Here is a 20,718-nt window from a genome sequence, read left to right as displayed (position 1 = left end):
TCTTGGTTTATCCCCATTGGCTTTGGGAGATTTAGGAGGGGCAGGACATGTTAGAAAGTAGTGCACAATTAGACAAAGATAAAGTACGCAAAACCATAAGTGTAAGTTGCCCATACAAACAAATCAAGGTTTTAACTGTTCTTCTAAAAGTTCTGAAAGGGTATTTAAGAAAAGGAGGGGGGGTGCACCAGGGTGTCTCAGTCAGTTAAACACCTGACTCTTGATTTCAGCTCAGGTCATGGCCTCGGGGTCGCAGGACTGAGTCCCACATCAGGCTCCGTGCTCAGCACGGAATGTGCTTGTCCCTCTCCCTCAGCTGCTCCCTGGCTTGCACGTACACATGTGTGCTCTCACTCTCTCTAATAAACAAATTAATATGATCTTAAAAAATAAAGAAACAAATAAATGGTACTTTTGAATGCCAAAGAAAACACCAAAAGATCTCTTAGGAGAATTGTTACGAATTTTTAAATGTGTGAATAGAGCCATTTAAAAATATATATGATCCACCGTTTTAGCAATGCAAATTCTGTTGCTAGATTTACGTAAGATTTACCCATTTTATTTCTCTGAGTTTTAAAGGATGCATCTAAATGGAAACAGAATTGAGTTCAAAGGTTTATCAAGTATGCATATCTCTTCTTAAGCTCAACAATATATTTTTATTGGGTTTTATTTTGCAAACATTGAGAAACCAAGGACGGTCATCACACTGGGGAGTGACACCATGAATGCTTTAACAGTATAACTTAGACCGTAATACAAAGCATGGACAGTATAGTAGCAGTGAGAAATGGGACGGTACTATAACAGAAGTTAGAGACTGAGATGTTGTTAATAGTCCAGGTCAAGGGAGAGCTTTATAAAAGTCCAGATGCCTAGGACCTACTCCTGGAGATTACTGAGCCAGTACATTTAGAGCCAAGTTTTTATAATCTTAGAGAAGAGCGAAACACAGTAGTAAGTTAGAGCGTCGAAGGGAAGATATCCTTCCCACTGACACCTTTAAAAGAGGATTAGGAACTCATAAAAATTACAAGCTGGTGCTTCACTTTTATCACAAATGAGCAATGACTCACCTGGATCAGGGTCATATTTGAGGTCCAATGGATGTACAACAGGGTAGTACTGCTTCTAAACACAGTATAAGGTAAAACAGATTTAATCACTTAATCCTTCATATAAACATTTCCTTCAACTAATATAAGCAAATATACTATTAGCTGGTAGAACCGTTCTTCTAACAAAAAAAAGGGGGGAGGGTGCGTGGGTGGCTCAGTCAGTTGAGTGTCTACGGCTCAGGTCACCTCAGGTCATGATCTCAGGGTCCTTGGATGGAGCCCAGTGTTGAGCACTGAGTTCTCTGCTCAGCAGGGAGTCTGCTTCTCCCTCTCCCTCTGCCCCTTACCACCATGCCCCACTAGTGCTTTCTCTCTCTCTCCAATAAGTAAGAGTAAGGAAGGAAGGAAGGGGAGGAAAGAAGGAAGGAAGAGGGAGGGAAAGGAAGGAAGGAGAGAGGAAGGAAGGGGAAGAAAGGAAGGAAGGAAGGTCAGTCCTGAAATCTTTAGGAAAGGAGGGGAAAGATCAAACTAAATGTTACCTTTGCTAGCATTGCCACCCACTGCATACGCTAAGAAATAGCACCACAAAAAAAGTTTAAGAAAAGCAAGCAAGCAAATTAAAGCCACAGAGACTGAATTTTCTGTTTAAAGTACAAGGCAGTCTCCAAATTATGAACAGACAGGTTTTCTAAAGTTCATTTTAAGAGAAGTGTTTGGAGCTTGGAACTCATATTTCCCAGGAGCTCTGTTTTACAAGGCGGCCGCTACCACGTCAGCGCACTGACGCGTATCTGTCCTGTGATATCCTGGGACTGTGAGAGCAGAATTACAGCAAAGGATCCACGCGCTCCCTTCAGCAGCACATACAGCAAAACTGGAACAACACGGAGCTTCGCATGGCCCCTGGGCAAGGCTCATGGAATAAGATCTGTAATTTAGCAAAAAGAAAGAGTAAAATGTTCCTTACTCCTGCCCAAAGCCAGCAGGAGCCAAAAATGTTTTCTAAAAGGGCTGCCTTCAGTATCCTCACCCCATCAATCCGTTTGGCGTCCATTTTTAACCTTCCACGGCAGCACCTCACCTAGGCCTGCCCGCCTTCTTTCGTTGATGCAATACTCATTGCCAGCTCAGTTCTGTTCCGGGAAAGAAGGGGGTAATAACAGAGAGAAAAGAAATACATTTCTCAGGGAAGCTTTAAAACGCAAGGCTGAGTGGGAGAGGATAGAGTGGGGTATTTTTTTGAAAATGCTTGGGAAGAAAAAAAAAGAAAAATGCTGCTTATATTTTTTTCTCACAGAACAATGCCTGCACTGTCTGAAACAATTCCTGACAAAAAGCTACTGGAAGATTTAAATGTGAAAGTATGCTAATTTCAAAAAGTAATGATAAGTAGTATAACATGATGTAAAGCAACATGTGTTTCTCGCTCCAGAGGCAGTGCCGTTCCCAGCAAACCTACTCCCACACCATCATGACTTTTGGAGCAAAACAAATTACACACAATTTATAAAGCAAATTTCAGTGTTCTGACAGGTATTCAACCTTCATCATCAATTTAAGCTAAAGAGGCCTTCCAGAATTTAGAAACATGTACAAATAATGTGCCAAACACAAATGACACAAAGAAAGAAAAGGCTCCACAGACAAATTTATTGAGGGCCTGGATGGCTCAAAGCGTCTGACTCTTGGTTCTGGCTCAGGTCATGATGTCAGAGGTTGTGAGATTGAGCCCCAGGTCAAGGTCTGCGCTTAGCAGGGAGTCTGCTTAAAGATGCTCTCCCACTGCCGCACCTCAAATAAATAAAATCTTAAAAAAAAAAAGATAAACTTATTTTTCTTTCCTGTCTCAGAATTGGAAAGTTAGTCTTCTTTCCTCAAATTATATTTTAAAATCAGCTATGTTCAAAATCTAGTATAACTTAGAACTGGAAAAAAAAAATCTCACGAGACAAACAGTAGTAATTGAGTAAGAAAAGACAAAGAGAACAAAACGTCACGTGTGTCCACAAAGACCTCATATGTTAACTTTTTTATAGTAAAACAGACATAAAACAAAGCTTCTTATCTCAAAGATAAATCATCTTACCAGAATTTCTTGTGTTGCTTTTATGGTTTTGATGACACATTCAAGGATCTTTCTGGGATACTGCTTACGTTTTGTGGCTACATCTACTATGATTTCATCAAACTGATCTTCAAATACTTTGATATCAGAATCTATTTCAAGAGACAAACAGTATCAAACATTTCTTAAAACACATTGCTTATATTGTATATAGAAATGTAACAAGCTAAATTTAGAAAATACAAAATAATTGAAAACAAATATAGTAAGTTAATGGACCTCCCCTTGGTGATTAATTCATTTATTTACCCACTGAAAAACCAATTACTGAGCACCTATGGGAAGCCAGGCCTAAATCAGAAAAATACAAAGATGAATATAACATGATCCCTGCTTTCTAAGAGCCTGGAAGAAACATAACTGCAAAACAACTTGATAAGTGCAATTAAGGTATGAACAAAATGCTATATAGACACAGAATAAGAGAACACTAACTCTACCTGGGGAATTTAAGACGTTAAACAGAAAGCGACATTTGAGCTAAGGCTTGAAATATAAATGTAAATCCATTGGATAAAAAAGGGTGGGACAAAAAATAACAGGAGGAAGCACTTTAGGCAGAGCAAACTGTATTTGCAAGATCACAGAGGTTTTGGGAAACTTTGTTCTAAAACTAAAAGTTCTAAGTGGCTGCAGGACAAAGTGTAAGGAAAGAAGGATGATAAAATATAAAAGCACTAGACTGTAAAGGGCATTTAATGTTAGAGTTTCCAACATGTTTTGACTTTATTATGTGCTGCACCAAAGCTGTGACAGTAGCAGAGCAGAAAAGTGAAATCTGAAATAGATACCAATGGATAAATAGCAGGAAAAGTAAGAGACACGGTGACTTTATACTTTAACTAAAACTCTTCTCTGTAGCTTTCCTGTTTTAAAATAGTGAATCTCAAACTTCAGCAAAATAATTACATGGGGAACTTGTCAGAAGTGCAGACATTTTGATTCAACAGAGGCCTCCGGAATGGGGCCCCAAAACTAAGTACTCTAGATGAAATGAATGCAGGTGGTACATCAACCTTATTTTGAAAGTCGTCTTCAAGAATAAGTAGTTAAAAGTACTACAGAACGGGGTGCCTGGGTGGCTGAGTCGATGACAGGTCTGACTCTTGATTTCAGTTCAGTCATGATCTCAGGATCCTAGGATCCAGCCCGAGTGTCTCCTTGCTCAGTGGGGAGTCTACTTGAGCATTCTCTCCTTCTCCCTCTGCTCCCCCCCACCAAAAAACCGGCTTCTTACATGCGCATTCATACCCTCACTCTCTCTCAAATAAATAAATCTCCAAACAAAACTAAACTAAACTAAAGAGCTAGATCATTGGCCTAAGTGGTCTCACATCATAGCTCTCCTATGTCACGGTCTATGCTAGAAATGTATCTATTTTATTAAGTAGAAGCTTCACTAAGAATTCCGAAACTGTGATATTTATTTTTGGAAGCTTTCAAACATTGCTGACATATCAGCATATATATACACACACACACATACTGGGTCAAGATTGATGAAGTACATCGGGTATATCTCATTCATGTAACAGATACTAAGACCAACTAAATTCTTTTGGGAGTATTATGAGAAAAACAATCACTGCTTACTTTGAATACTCATTGAGATGAGTAGCCTTTCCTAAATTTTAACTTACCATTTAAAAAGTTCAGTCATTAGCCTGAAATAACGTACTATTTCACAGTTAAGAAAAAAAAGTCTCCCAGCTAAATCTTCTATGGAGGAAAATGGTTTTTCAGCGCCACCTAATGATAAAGCTACAAAACTGAATGTATAAACAATTTGAGCAGATTTGAGAGAAGATTTTGTCACCAATTTAACAAGTATTTACTGTGTACCTACTATATGCCAAGCCAAGTGCTGAAAAACAAATATAGCCCCTGCTCTCGGGAAACGTACACTTTAATTCTTAAATGAACCTGGTCAACCCTGAAATCAAGTCCTTTCAGGGTAGCCACAGAGGAAGGGAGAAAGTTGTTTTCACTTGTATATTCATTTCTTCTTTCCTTTTATTTGTTCACTCATTTCTACAATGATCCCAGTGAACAAAACAGACAAACCTCTGCCCTTGTGAAGCTTCCTTACTGCTTCTATGTATTTGATCAGATACAAACCCTTTGAATCTCATCTGCAGAACCTTCTTCTCTCCTTTTCTCCTGTCTTTGAGCATGTCTTCACCGTCTCTTACTGTACTACTGCAGTAACTTCCCTCAGATCAGCCCACCTTGAATTTCACCCCTCTCCAATCCACCCCCTTCACAGGCAGCACTCAGTGTTCTAAAATGCAAAGCTTTTCATGTAAATTCTATTTTAAAAATCTCCACTGGCTCCCCATTGCCTGCAGGATAAAGTACAAATTCCTTAGCAAACTCTCAGGGCTCTTTGTGATCTGGCCTCAGCTTACCTCTGGTCACACCTGCCATTCGTTTTCCCAATTCATTTCTGACATTTTCCAAACATATCACTCTTTCGTGCCTTTGCACATGCTGTTCTCTCTGCTTCCAATATCCTTCCTCCTTTTTATCTAGCATGCTGTCATTCATTAAATGCATTTAACAACAATCTACTCGATTAGGTCTTATCCCCCTTCCTAAACAGTATAGTAATTCCCTGTCCATTTCTTTCCATTAACAATGAGTTCCTAAATAGTAAGGACCGCGTGTTTTCATCTATGGCCTAGAATTTGGTATGTCACTATCAAGTGTCAGTGAAAGCAGGTAAAATTATAGTATTCTGAACTATTTGCCTCACAGTCATAAGGAAGAAAAGGGGCAAAGAATAACCACACTCTACCCAGGCTGCCAACCAATTAGAAAATACGTATCTTAATCTATAAATTGATGAATCATATTGCTAAAGGCAGCCTGGAGCAAACAATAAAGCAACTCCAAACTGACTTCACAGAACAAGAGTCAAATAAAGACACAGGGAAGGCCGTAGAGTTTAAAAATACTCTTAGGTGATTGTGATACACTTCCTCTCCTCTACTAATTGGCCATCATTCTGTTATTCGGGAAATCTAATGTTACTGCTTTTACCATTTCAATATATAAACCAGAAAGTAAATTTTGGTGACCTTGAAGAGATAACTATAATAATCCCAAGGGTTAAACATTGAAGTTTTCTGGGCAAAGTATTACCTTAATGTTGAGAAGAAAAATTATAACCACAGAGGGTTACCTGATGCGCTTGGAATCAGCTCAAGGGTATGACTGGATAGCAAGTAATACCAAGCAGTGATACCAAGTTATGCTGGTCAGACTCTGTAATATGACCATGGGGAAAGACAAGATACTCTGACCCTCTCGTGAGGGTAGCCCTTCTCCTAGACTTTGCTGGAGAATTCTGACCCTTTCTTCACACAGATCATTTCTTTTCTACTAAATTTGTTGCCTTCTTACACTGGCCACGGACCGTTTTCTTTCCATTAAGATTTTGATATTTTTTTTTAGATATGTCAACACCATTAGGGCTACAGTTAAGTCTGTTTTGAAGAAAGTATTCTGGGGTATCTTGGTGGACCAGTCAGTTAAACTTCGGCTCAGGTCATGATCCCGGGATCCTGGGATTGAGCCCTGCATCAGGCTCCCTGCTCAGCGGGGAGTCTGCTTCTCCTCTTCCTCTGCAGCTCCCCCGCTTGTGTTTTCTTGCTCTCTCTCTCCCTCCCAAATTAATTAGTTAAATAAATATTAAACAGAAAGAAAGCATTCTGTCTCTTAGGGGGTTTCTCCATATATTTACTTCATCCTTTACATGGTTGGGACTCTTAGAATTTAACTTTGTACTTCTAAGGGTACTTCGCTGTCTACTATAAGGATCATTTGTAAAAATACAACTTGATTTATAAGGTTTTAATCACAGAAATTCTCTGGGCCCGTTTCTTCATCTGGAGATAGCAGTACAGTATTTTCCGGCAACCTACTGACAAGAATACTTTCAATCTAATCAGATGAAAACCTTATTGAGAATGCCAGATAGCGTATATTAAAACCAAGGCAACTACTGTATAGTTTGCCTCAGTAGCCTTCTAGAATTGTTTCCCTTCCCCCCCCCCCAGTGAAGGAAACTTTTTTTTTTTTTTTTTTTTTTTTTTGGTGAAGGAAAATTTTTAGAAGAAGGGACACCGAGGGGCCCCTAGGTGGCTCAGTCGGTTGGGCATCTGCCTTTGGCTCATGTCATGATCCCAGGGTCCTGGAATGGAGCCCTGCATGGGGCTTCCCTGCTCAGCGGTAAGCCTGCTTCTCCCTCTCCCTCTGTGCCCCCCACCCTGCTGGTGCTCTCTCTCACTCTGCTGTCTCTCTCAAATAAACAAACAAACTAATAAATCTTTTAAAAAAAAACAAGACTGAAAACGGGGATTAAAAATTAGCATTCAAGATAAAATTAGCCACAAAAATCACTGAGGAATTAATGACAGAAGGAAAGTTAAATCACATACCCATAAAACTATCTGAAGCTTCCTGCCATGCTTGTCCATTAATGCTGACATTCTCTTGCACAGCTGATTCAAAAGTCTGAAATAAATTCACAATACTCAAGTCGCTGAAAATAACTTTAAATATTGAACTAAAACATTTTGGCAAAGTAAGAACTTCAGATTTGTAATACAGAAGACCAAGAAAAATAGACGAGCTTATTACTGTATTCTTCTCAGTGAAGATCCCATTTCAATCACTGATTCTTCCTTCATTTTAGCTCTGATAACCATTATGGTACATCTGAGAAAATTTGATGCAAAATTTATGTACTTCTTTAATGAAGAAAAAATACAAGCTAACAAAGTTGAGCTCAGCTGAATCTCAAGGGCACAAGTACTACACGTGCTGCTGAACACGCATCAGTGTTAACAAGGGAAAAATGCTTAAAACAAAGTAAAATTAATTTCTACTTCATGAAGGACTGTATTTTTTAGAGATGTACACTGAGGTATATAGAAATGAAATGACACGAGATCTGGAGTTTGCTTTAAAATAGGAAGTGCAGGGACGCCTGGGTGGCCTAGTGGGTTAAGCCTCTGCCTTCCGCTCAGGTCATGATCTCAGGGTTCTGAGATCTCAGGGTCCTGGGATGTAGCCATGCATCGGGCTCTCTGCTCAGCGGGGAGACTGCTTCCCCCTCTCTCTCTGCCTGCTGCTCTGCCTACTTGTGATCTCTCTCTCTCTTTCTGTCAAATAAATAAACAAATAAAATCTTAAAAAAAAATAGGAAGAAACACACGTGCTGGCTGCCGTTACTGTCCTCGTTCTCACTGACTTGGATCAAAATTCTTGAGGGAGAAGCTTCAGAGATTTATTTGCTAAACCCAAGAGTCCCCAGGCCCTCGTTCTTACTTCCATTCGCGGACAGAGACGTTCGGCTTCGCTTCAGATACCTTCCAAGTTTCTCTTCAAAACAGAGACTGAAAGTGGGGTTACATAAGAGTCTCACTGTTGGGTTTTTTTTTTTTTTTTCTTTAAATGCTCTTCCTCTTTCAGGACTGTTCGAGGCTACGTTTGCGTGCATGCGCACCAGCCAAAACTAACACCTTCTTGAACTCAGAGTAGCCCGAAATGCCACCCTTTGTACATTTCAAGGAGGCATTTTTCTGCACATCGCCGAGCTGTGTGCTTTAAGAACCTGGTTTCCTCAGGAGGAGGGCGGCATAAAATGAAAACAACACAGAAGCCCAAGGGGAGTGCGGCTCCGGTGTTGCCGGCCGCGGATGTGGGGAGACTTGATCCCGCGCCCCAAATCCCTGAAGTAGTTTGGGTCTCCATATTTCTTTCCGCAAAATGATGCTTCAACACCCAGGCCAGGTCTCTGCCTCGGAAGTCAGCGCGTCTGCCATCGTCCCCTGCCTGTCCCCTCCTGGGTCACTGGTGTTCGAGGATTTTGCTAACCTGACACCCTTTGTCAAGGAAGAGCTGAGATTCGCCATCCAGAACAAGCACCTCTGTCACCGGATGTCCTCTGCGCTGGAGTCGGTCACGGTCAGAGGCAGACCCCTCGAGATGGCCGTCACGAAAACCGAGGTGGGCTCCCCGCGTTCTCTCCAGGTCTTTCCACGCTTTTCCACTGTACACCCCCCAGGCCGGGCGTGCTCCAGGCAGGGGGCTGCTCAGAGTGTGGTGACGGTGTTCATCACGGCGAGGACCCCAGCAGCCAGCCTGGGGAGCCAGGACCAGCCAGCCGTGCTCACAGCCCCGGTGACAGCTTCCGCTCCGAGCGCACCCCTGTCTCCAACACTTGCACGCTTCCCCGTCGGGCGCTCTTCCGTCAGACACCCGGAGAGCTGGTTGCTGGCCGTGCGGCGGTGGCTCGAGGACCTCAGAGGGGAGGTCTTTGTGGGCTACTTTGTGGGCCTTTCCCTCGTGGATAAAAGACGGGAGTGTATCAGGCTTACTCATCTGCCATGGCCACTGTCTTTGGTCAAGGGGTAGCAGAACTGGCCAAGAAAGAACTGAGTTTAAAAGGAAGTTGGTTCTGGGTTTTCTCATAGGAGGTTTTGTAGAATCTTTATGATTCTATAAAAGGGTCTGGTGGTAATAGTGACTCCGGCATAGGATTGAGCTAAGGCTTCAACGACATGGCGTTTGCTGGGGGTCTCGCTGATGGTCAGCACTCAGTGACTGGCCGCGGGGCTCCCCATGACGCTGCATCCGTAAGCCATCGTTAGAGGCATCGCCTGTGCTCCGTTAATGTCAGGATGTCATCATCGCCTTGTCTGCTACTGGACAGTGCAAGGTGGGCCATGGGACACACACGGAATTTTTAAAAATTCTCTAAATACCTTGAGATGACGGGATGTAATGGGAAGTAGTAGGCTCCCCATAGAAGAAAGAAAAGCATTTTGCAAGGGTATTTGGAGAGTTCTTCAGAGGAAGAAGCAGATGTCCAGTGCAGAGGACAGCCAGTGACAGAATATCTCCTGCTCCGTGGCCGTACCCCTTAAAGCCACCCAGCTCATCCGCTGACTGTGTTTACTAAGTGACCTTCTGATTTTAGCTCAGTATGACAAGTAGGTTCTTCTGCTGGGAAGCGAATGCACCAACTAAATCGTTGAAAATTCGGGTCCCCTTGTTTGCTATAATTCTCACCTGTGAAACCGATGGGCATGCGTGTGTTTGGGCAGCAGGACCCTGTTCCGCCAGGTCCCAGTCACCTCTGGGAAGGCGACAAGGGAGAATGAGGCGGTGCATCCCGGAGAGGACACAGGACAGGGAGCCAAAAGTCTGGGCTTACGCCCGAGCTTTGTAGCCTGCTGGTTTAGTGACCGTGAACTAGCGATTCCCGGGGCTCCCCGAATGCACTGCTGCTGGTCCCTCTGTGCCTCGTTTCCATGTCAGGACAGTCAGGAGATTGAACCGAAGGGTTCTTTAAGGCCTTTTCTGTCTCTGACAGTGTACGATTCTGAGATTTGCTCTACTTTCAAATACTTCCTCATATGAGAAAACCCTGAGTCCTCTCACCTACCCAAAAACACCTGTAGGGTTGTGTAGAGAGCACCACCATTGCTGAGTTGTTGATGAGGAACAGTGAGGTTAATATGATAGTAACTAAGGCTTACGTAGCGCTGACTATAAGCTAAGCACTGTGCAAAGCATTTGACTTTTATATATATATTCCTGCCAACACCATTAGATTGATAAGATTATTGATCGTATTTTACAAGTGAGGGAAACTGGGGCTCAGAGGAGGATGGTAAGTTGCCCAAGGTCGCACAGCTGGTAAGTGGTGAAGCTGGGATTCAGAGCCAGTTTAGTTTAAACTCAGATGTCCCCCTGTGTGGTCCTGGGGTCCGGGATGTAAAAGATAAAACTGGCCCTTGCCCTGCTTTCCCCTCGGGCTTTGTTTCTCTAAATCGTGAGGCCTTCTGTCTCCGTGCGAGCTAAGTCAGTGTCGTCAAAGCCAAAGGACTAGTAATAAGACGGATCTGAGGTGACTACGGTGCCCCAGGATTTCTCTGATTGGAGGTGTGGCTCCCTGGGGAGCCCTTTCCTGCCGTCCAGGGCAGCGACAGGCGGCACAACAAGGTCTGACGTGAGCAGCCTAGACCATCACCCACTCAAGCCCACCGTGAGTACTTCATCCCCGGCGGTCTCCAGCTTCTCAGCCAAGCCCCGCAGCTGAACTTTGTGGGTTCCCCATCAGTCAGGATCAGAGCCAACCTCCGGAGAGGACCAGATCCTAAAGCAGGACAGGGTCTTGTTCTCTGAGGACCCCCACGGCTGCCTCAGGGTGGGGCGCAGAGGAAGAGGTCGGTCGGTCTTGGCTGGCTGAGTCACTGGTTGGATCCTGGTCCCCGCCCACAGGGGGCACCAAGCCCCAGGCCGATAATGCCACTTTGTTTGGGGAATGTGCTTGGGTTCCTCTTTTCCGGGAGCTTGAGGGGCTTCTCTGGAATTCATGAAGGAGGTGCTTTCATACTCTGAGTGAAGACAGAGGTGAATGGGGTGCCCTGGGTCTCAAATCAAAGAAGAGGCAGGAGAGAAAAGGTGGCCGGCTAGCCGATGTTCCTGACGTCATTCCTAGATCCAGGGGAAAGGAAATGAAACAGAATCTGGTTCCTGCTCCAAGGGATTACAGTTGTGACTGATAGTTTTCAATCTGAATATCCCACTCATGTCAGAACCCAAATGTATTTTTTAGATAAGCTGAATTTTAACTGACTAGTATCGTCAATGTAATTTTTTATACTGTTTTTTTTTTTTAATTTTATTTATTTGACAGACAAAGATCACAAGTAGACAGAGAGGCAGGCAGAGAGAAACGGGGAAGCAGGCTCCCCACTGAGCAGAGAGCCCGATGCGGGGCTGGATCCCAGGACCCTGAGATCATGACCTGAGCCGAAGGCAGAGGCTTTAACCCACGGGGCCACCCAAGCGCCCCAGTATTGTCAATGTAATTTTAACCAGCGGTTCTTCGATTTGCATTCTTCCTTTGCGAGTACGTGTGGAGAGGTTTCATGCAGGAGGCTAGGACTTGACTTCTTCAGCCCTCCTCGCGTGGAGGCTGTCCTGGTTCACCGTTTTTGCTGCGATGAAAGGCGGTGTATTTAAGATGGGTCGCATTTTCTGCCTCCCATGAAGCATGCGGTCTCTTGAATTTTATAGGTAGCTCCTGAAGAAGACGAAAGGAAAAAGAGGCGTCGGGAAAGAAACAAGATTGCAGCTGCCAAGTGCCGCAACAAGAAGGAGGAGAAGACAGAGTGCCTGCAGAAAGTGAGTCCTCCCTGCAGTGCTGCGGGGGGGTGGGGGTGGGGGGTGGGGGTGGCGGCAGGCAGTTGGTCCTGGGATCGAGCCCCGGGGCCGGCTGGGATCCAGCCCCGGGGCCGGCTGTGCGCTGAGCCTGCTTGAGGATTCTCGCTCTCTGCCCCTCCCCCCACTTCCTCTCCCCCTCTCTCTCTCTCGCTCTCTCTCTCTCTCTCTAATAAACAAGTAAATCTTTAAGAAAGAAACAGAGAGAGAGAGAGTCGACCCAGCCTCACCCCCTCCTCCTGCTCATGCCTGCCCCCCACCAACCTCATGTTGCCATCACAAGGGGAGTCAGAAAGGCCCCTGCCCAGAAGGATGTGTAGCTGGTAGTGAGAAGGCCAGGTGCTGCAGGAGGGAGGACAAAGCTGTTAGCACGTCCAAGGGGATTCTGGGTGTAGAAGAAGCAGGTGTGTGAATTAAAAACCACAGCTTGTCCGCTGCCCAGATTCCCAGCAGGCCTGGCCCGTCCACACACGTCCGGCAGCTTCCAGGCTGCGGGATCTGTCGGCCCAGCCACAGACGCCCCCCTCGCCCGTTTTACCGAGAGAAGGAAGCTGCCAGCTCTCATCGGCTCAGCATGAAAAGCCTTTAATTGATCCCTTCGAACAAGTGATTTCCTTAATCGGCAAGCAGTGGTTACACTCTCTCTTTTTTTTTCTGGGTGCTTGTGTGTTCTCAACTCCCGCCCTTCTCAGCTCATCCCGTGGTCCGAGCTCCCCGCCGCGCTCTGCCGGCTCCCCTTCTGCAGGGAGAAGCGCAGGCAGGAAGAGCATCTCCGGGCAGGTGGGGTGGGCCCTGGCACGGTCCTTCCCGTGCCTGTGTCCCCTCCCCCGAGTGTGGACAGGCCAGGGCAGAGTGTCCGCCAGGGGTCTGCAGGTCCCCAGGGGTTCTGGTGATGGCTTCAGGGAGGCAGGGAAAACGGAGACATTTCGTGTGCTGCCTTGTACGTTTCTTTTGGGGAGATGAACTTCTCACTGACATTAGCGGCTCAGGAAAGAGTAAGCACCACGAGTGTGCATTTCTTCCCAGCGCTCGGGGCCCTCGCGGGTCCAGGAGGGCTGCGCGTGGGCCCTTGGACTGCCACAAAGGAGTTATCTGAGCCATTGGTTCGTTGCCGTGAGAGTCACAACCCGCACTCAACTGTGAGTGGAAACTCGAGGGCGTCTCTGAAGAAGCCTCCAAGTTCAAAGGCTTCCCCAGGATCTGGATTCTTCCAGACCTGATGCCGCTGTCCCAGCTTTGTGGCGACACTGTCCCCGGGGAGCCCACCGCACTCCCTCCCTGAGGGCCGTTCCCAGCCCGATGAACCCTGACGGCGGTGACCTCCAGCGCCCCGAGGCCAGCCTCTCTGTACTGGAACCTTGGCTCCGTCCCCAACACTTCTGTTGCTTATCCCCCAGGAGTCGGAGAAGCTGGAGAGTGCGAACGGCGAACTGAAGGCCCAGATCGAAGAGCTCAAGAACGAGAAGCAGCATCTGATATACATGCTCAACCTTCACCGGCCCACGTGCATTGTCCGGGCTCAGAACGGGCGGACTCCAGAAGATGAGAGAAACCTTTTTATCCAACAGATAAAAGAAGGAACATTGCAAAGCTAAGCCATCGTGGTATGGGGGCAACTGGGGGTCCTCATTGAAACCTTCTGCATCCCGAACCCTGAAGCCATTGGAGATCTGACTTCCTGTGCCCCTCTCGCATCCCAAGCCGTGAAGAACCGTCGAGGCGGAAGAGCCCTGGGTAACTCGGCTGGGCCTTTCCTCTCTGCACCAGAGTGGACATTGGACCAGGACGAGGGCATCTTTTTGTCTCAATGCCAGGATTTAGGCCTTGACGTGCTGGCTATTCTTGGATGCTGCAGAGGGGCCCCGGTCAGGGTCCTGCCCACCTGCTGCCTGGATTCTACCAAGACCAGGACTCTCACCATTAGGACTCATGCTGAAGAAGTGTCTGGACCTTGGGTGGATGGAGTGGGGCCACGTCCTGCGCTGCCACGGCCACGGCCACGCACAGGGGACACGGAGTGAGAATGGCGTTTAGCAACGCTGTGCAATGGCCAGGGATGTGCTTTCTAGCAAACCTGCTATGGGGCACCGCAATTACTGTGTGCCAGGCACCGCTGTGTCCAAGCTAGGCATTGTGCTCTCCTGGTGTTTGTTGCGCACAACACCGGTGTGATTTTCCTCAGATCTGGTTTCTGAGAGTTTGGGGGGCGATCCCCACAAGGCAGTGTCTTCCAGAATGTTGAGGTGGCCAGAAGAGCTCGTCCACCCCGGGAGAAGAGCCTTCTGCGGCGAGCTGGGCAGCTTCACATCACTGGAGAAAGCCCCCTTTCCCTCGGCACCCAGGCATTGACGCAAAACTCACGGGCCTGACTGCAGGTCCTCTGTCGCAAACTCAGCTCTAATGTCCCAGGAAGAAAGCAGGAAGTCCGACTTCCAAAGGACTAGGACTCTCCACTCGGCGACTTAGGTCAGGAGTTGTTTCTAGGCCAGAAGAGCCAACGAATATTCCATTTTCCTTCTCTCGCGGTTGCCAACCACATTCAGTGGAGACACGTTTGAAGCCGGTGATGCCTAGGCTTTAGCATTGTTGGACGTTAGTGGCATTGTTTGTCATGAGGATGTTTGTAGAAATCTGGCCCAGAGCATTGAGAGCTGTGAGAGGTCATTCACACTGGCCACAGGGCTCTGGCTACTGTCTGTTTAAATTCTGATGTTTCTGTGAAATCCTCACAGCGTTTAATCCCACTCAATAGTACATTACAATTTTCTGTAAGAGAAAATATTACTTATTTATCCTAGTATTCCTAACCTGTTGATATAATAAATATTGGAACCAAGACATGGTCAATTTAAGTGTCGGGCTGGTTTCTGTTCTTGTTCAATGGGTTTGTGGGTGAACTCGAGTCATTTCCCCACCTCCCACTCCTCCATTGTGGACAGAGGGGCGTTTTGCTTAAAAATTCTCGCAGGAGGGGCGCCTGGGTGGCTCAGTGGGTTAAAGCCTCTGCCTTTGGCTCCGGTCCTGATCGGGATCGAGCCCTGCATCGGGCTCTCTGCTTAGCACGGAGCCTGCTTCCTCCTCTCTCTCTCTCTCTGCCTGCCTCTCTGCCTAATTGTGATCTCTGTCTGTCAAATAAATAAATAAAATCTTAAAAAAAAATTCTCCCGGGAGTCATCCTTTGCTCTTTGGGGAGCCCCAGGGTGAAATAATTGACTTTAAATTCTGTTCCTCAGTATGTGACATCTGATGCCCGGTTTCTCACTGACAAGCCCCGGAACACGGCGGCAACCAAGTATATCCCTTCGACCAACTGTTTGGTGTTAGCATAGAGTTTTGAGATAAAATCTGAACTGCCAAATACCACAACTGGGTTCCTCTGCATGTACAGACGCCTAAAGCGTAGACCCGTTGCTCAGCTCAACACCGTACCTTCTGCCGTGGGACATCTCTGAAAGTCGTCACTCGAGTACACCCATTATGTCCAAATACGTGTCTGATTGTTGTATGTGTTTCAAACACAAGGAAAGAATGGAGGAAGACAGGGAGAGAATCATTTAGATGGGATAGGTGTGCTAATTCAAAGAAAGGTACTCCGCCGAGTTTTCTGGAATCTCCAGGAAGGCTGGAACAGAACCAGGCGCCCTTGCTCTTTGCCGGCACACAGAGGTATCCCTAACAGGCTAGAAATAAAAATGGGCTGCTCTGCCACTAACGTCTTCCTTCAGAGAGGGAGGAGCTTCATTCCAGGTTCAGACTCCTGTGCACACGAATGGGAAGCTTGCTCCTCTGAACTCCTGCACGGTTCAAGTTAACCCCTGCGACACCAGTGTCCTGATTCTGCTGCTTCGCTTGCCCATCGGGGACACTTCCCAATCTCTACAGATCCAGTGGGTGATAGCGCCTGTTTGCCCCCACTTTCAGGAGATCATCTAGTTTCTCTAAGGGGTGGGGAGGAATTTCTCGCATTTACCCTCCGGTTGTAGGTGTAGGTGCCACCAATCAGCTCTTACGAAAACTCAAGAGCGTTTTTTTCAGCTGCCACGGACAATGAATTGGAGAGGAAGGAAGTGGGTGGTGGCTATGGCCCCAAAAATGGATCCGAAAAATAACACTGGATATGGTTAGTGGAACTGAAAGCTCCTTTTACCAAGTGCATTAAAAGCAGCTTAATTTTCTGCAGCCAAGTTTGTGTTTTGATACTTGAAGAAAAGAAGATGAATATGTATTTACCATCAAGTTGTCGACGGAGAGGGAAGGTTGGGAGGATCTGGGAGAATTCATTGGATGGGGGCCTCCGCCAGAATCAGACCCCCTGTTTGCCAGGGTCTTTCCACGCGGCTGCCTCCTGCTGGGCTGGTGACATCACACTGCAGGGCGTGGAGCGTCCACCCTCTCTCCTGACCTCATCCTTGTCCCCTGGCCTTTCCCTGACATCTGGCCTGACACCTCTTTCGGAACCGAGAGTGCTAAAGGATTCTGGCCCCAGGGGATTCTGGAATTCAAACTTGCGCTTTCTGCCAAGAGCTAGAATGCTATTTTCCGTCTTTATCCCACTTTCTCCCCATGGGCTTTGAACAAACCCTTGAAACCCAAACCCGTATTAAGCCTTTCGTCTCTTTGCATCCCATACTCTGTGTTCAGTTTCTCTGTGTTCTCATGCATCTGCCTGAAGCCGGGACTCAGAAGAAGCCAGGTTTGCCCACTGAGCACCTTCTGTGTTCTCATAGTAGCTCTAACCCCAGAAGCTTCTCAGTCTGTCTTCTCAAAAACTGCTCTCAGGAAGGACTCTGCACCGACGCTTGAAGGGTCAGTTGAGGGGGAATGATTACAACAGCTACTATTTATTGAGTTCCACGATACGCTCAACACTTCACGGGCATTATCTCGTTGAATCCTCACAGCAACTCTTACCCCATTTTACAGATGAGGAAATGGAAAGCTGAGTCACACCACTGACCTTTCTAAAGCTGAGTCACACCACTGACCTTTCTAAAGGGTTCCAAGCAGGAATGTATACGGGCATTGTGTGAGGGAGAGAGAAACTACAACATGAAGTTTCCCATCGTACCCATTCTAGAGAGAGTGAAACTCCGTCCGTTCACAGTGCTGTGAGACCATCCCCACGATCTAGTTCCAGAATTTTCATCCCCACAAAGTAAATCCTGTTCCTGTTCATGAAGCAGTCGCTCCCTACACGCCCCTCCCTCCAGCCCCAGTCAACCTCTAATATATCGATGGATTTGCCTCTTCTGGAACATTTCGTCTAAATGAAATCATACAGTATGTGGCCTTTTTGCATCTGGCTTCTTGCACTTAGCATCCTATTTTCAGGATTCTTCCCTGTTGGAGCACGTGGCAGTACCTCGTTTCCTTTTACAGCTGAATAGTATCCCACCGTATGGATAGACCACCTTTTATTTGTCCTTTCACCTGTCGATGAACACGTGTGTGCGTTTTAACAGAAAGGCCTTTATTTTCAAGGAATGAATCCCAAATGTCTAGAACGTTCAAGCGCCAGTTTAGAAATCACATACTCTGTGGCTAGCCGTGTGGGAGGGGCAGGAAGGCAGGAAGCACAAGGGTACTTGCTCCCCACAGGTGTTGCTGCTTCCAAAGCACTCCTGTCGCCCCAGGAGGCTGCTTGGCAAGCTCTTGGAATGGCAGATGACATCTCAGCACTCCCCACCCCCAGCCCCGCTTCATTTCACTGGAGGAGAAGGGACCGAAACCTGGGTGGGGGGGTCTTGCGAGAGCATAACCAGGTTTCCACAGATGGGCTGCTTGTGGAAGCATAAGCGAGGGGAGGAACCGAGATGCCCCCCTGTAGAATTTAATTCCCCAGTTCAGCCCAGCCGCCGTCTGAAGTAGTGTCTTAGGTTCTCTCCATAACACGTATACACACAGGGAGTCACGCAACTTCCGACAGGGCCTCAGAAAGGTCTTAAATCAGTCTGGTTTAAAACCTGGGGCTGGCCCGAGCTTTGTGGAGCAAAGTACTATGGTGGTTCCAAACAAGGCTTTAGAATCCGGTAGACCTGCCCGGAAACATGGCCTCTACGACCATGAGTTCTGTGAAGTTAGGCTGATGCTGTCCCCTCACTCTCTTCGGAAAACGGGGCAGTAGGAGCAGTCCCAAACCTGATGGGTTCTCGTGGTCGTATGTGGAGAACACGGCCTGGTGCCTAGGGGAGGCCGTTTTCAATGTCATCGTTAACGGCTGTTAATGGCTGTTAGCAGCCGTGTCTACTGCAGTCTTAGGAAGGAACAGGTTAAGGATCAAGACTGCCAGTTCTGGGTTCCTGGAGAAAGTGAAACCGAGGGCTCTGATGCTTCAGACGATACTATCCCATCCTCTTCGAGTCATTCCTATAGATTTTGTCCAGCTGCTGAATCTCCTGAATTTGGGGGAGGGAAAAAAACTTCCCCACACCAAATTGTTCCATTTGAAGACATTTGTATTTGGATACCCGCCTGGGTCCCTGGCAGGGTGGGCCTGTCCTCTGTGGGGGCAATGGGGCATTTTGGGGGAAGATGATGGCCCTGCCCTGAGGGGGCGTCTGGGGGATGACAACAAAGGGGTACGTGACAGCGACAGGTCACAAAGGGCGGCAGAGTATAAATAGGGCTGCGCGGGGGGTGCAGGCTGAGACAGTGGTTAGTCTCTCACCAGGACTGCAGTTCCCGGCCTATCAGAGCGAGGGACAGAGCTGAGGTGGAGGAGCCACCATCCATCTCCATACCCTTGCAGAGCTTCATCCGAGGTCCAGGCACCCACCAGCATCTCCTTGGTCACCCTCAGAGCCCCCCACCCTGACCCCTGTCTCTGGGAGGTTCTGACCCAAAGGGGGAGCCTGTGGCCTGTGGCCTGTGGCCTGTGGGTGCGTTTGGGTGGGTTTGGGACCCCTGCCACAGAGCCAGCCGAGTGTCGCAGGAGCAGGGCTGCACGCTCTGCCAACCCAAGGAGGCCGAGGAGGAGAAGCTCCAGGGACCAGCCCCCAGACCAACCCTCACCCCTTGCTGGGCCGGCTGTTTGGGATACAGAGAAGTCACCAACATGGAGTCTCTGCCACCGTATCACACAGCCCACAGCGCCTCCGGGGTGAGCATGTTCAATACCGCCATGGGGAAACTCCAGCGACAACTGCGCAAGGGGGAATATGACATGTTCAAGTATGCACCAATTTTTGAAAGTGACTTTATCCAGATCAGCAAAAGGGGGGAAGTCGTGGACGTGCACAACCGAGTCAGAACGGTGACGGTGGCCGTGGCATCCACCAGCCCCACCCTCCCGCTGCCAGATGTCATGCTGCTGGCCCGCCCGCACACCGGCTGTGAAGAGGACTCCCGCCGGGGCCAGGCCACCAAGGGAAAAGGCCGCAAGGCTTCGAGGACCCTGGAGCTCACCAGGCTCCTGCCCTTGAAGCTTGTGCGGATCTCCGTGCACGACCGTGAGAAACAACAGCTGCGCCTCAAGCTGGCCACCGGCCGCTCCTACTACCTGCAGCTGAGCCCCCCTCTGGATGCACGGGAAGACCTCTTCCCCTACTGGGAAAAGCTCATTTACCTCCTGCGGCCGCCCCTGGACAGTTACAGCAGGACCTACGCCGTTCCAGCGGAGGACATGCTGGGCGCGCCCCTGTTGGACGAAGAGGACTGGGGGAACCCAGCAGGGGCAGAGGTCGAAGAAAGCGGGGATCAGGTCAGTGACGAGGTCAGTGTAAGGAGCCTCGACGTGGGCTCGGAGGTGGCCGGGGCCACCTCTGCAGCTTTTGCTGGAGGGGAGGAGACCGTGGCAGTGCCCCCGGCAGGGACAGAGGCAGAGCTGGCAGCCGGGGAGGCCCGCATATGCCTGGCGTTCGCCGGGACCGGAGCTGCGGGCAAGCCTGCGGGAGAAGCCGCTCCGGACGGGGCGGAAGGCCAGCTCCTGTCGGAGAGGCCTAGCTCGGCGGGCAGTGGGGAGCCGGCGGGAAGGCCGCCCCGCAAGGACCTGAGGGAGCGGAGGGAGCGGAGGGAGAAGGAGCGAGCCCCCCGCAGTTCCCGCCACCGCAGGGCCGCGGGGAACAAGATCGCCCCGATGGCCTCCAGCCGCTCCTTAGGCAGCCACAGAGCCCCCCGGGAGGGCTAGAAGGACTAGGGCCGCAGCAGCCCCGCGCGCGGCAGGCGCGCCCCCGACCAAGACACCAGCCACGCCCCCATCGCCAAGGAGTCCGGGACCGCCCACAAGTCGGGGCGGAGCCTCTCGGCCGGCAGCTCGGGCGCCGGCACCAAGGGGCTCGGGGTGCGCGGGTTCCT

The 20,718-nt window shown here is 48.4% G+C and overlaps 2 protein-coding genes across 2 annotated transcripts in view; one reads left to right on the top strand and one right to left on the bottom strand.

The window, feature by feature from the left end:
* The window catches only part of LOC308356155 (kinetochore-associated protein NSL1 homolog), a gene marked incomplete at its 3' end in the record, with an annotated part of 431,182 nt that overhangs the window by 19,332 nt on the left and 391,132 nt on the right, over positions 1-20,718 (bottom strand). The window contains exon 4 of the mRNA XM_080824932.1: positions 1,080-1,134. Coding sequence (XP_080681058.1) covers positions 1,080-1,134 — 55 coding nt within the window. The remainder of the gene's footprint in view (positions 1-1,079; positions 1,135-20,718) is intronic.
* LOC308356243 (cyclic AMP-dependent transcription factor ATF-3-like) lies at positions 8,962-14,021 on the top strand (the record flags this gene model as incomplete). The annotated part of the gene is made up of 3 exons (XM_080825080.1): positions 8,962-9,201; positions 12,283-12,390; positions 13,824-14,021. 3 exons carry the CDS (start codon positions 8,962-8,964, stop codon positions 14,019-14,021), a joined length of 546 nt encoding a protein of 181 aa, XP_080681206.1.

Source organism: Martes martes (assembly GCF_963455335.1).
Source record: "Martes martes genome assembly, chromosome: 15".
Classification (NCBI taxonomy): Eukaryota; Metazoa; Chordata; class Mammalia; order Carnivora; family Mustelidae; genus Martes; species Martes martes.
The sequence above is the reverse complement of the archived record's forward strand: the minus strand, read 5'-3'. Positions and strand labels throughout refer to the sequence as shown.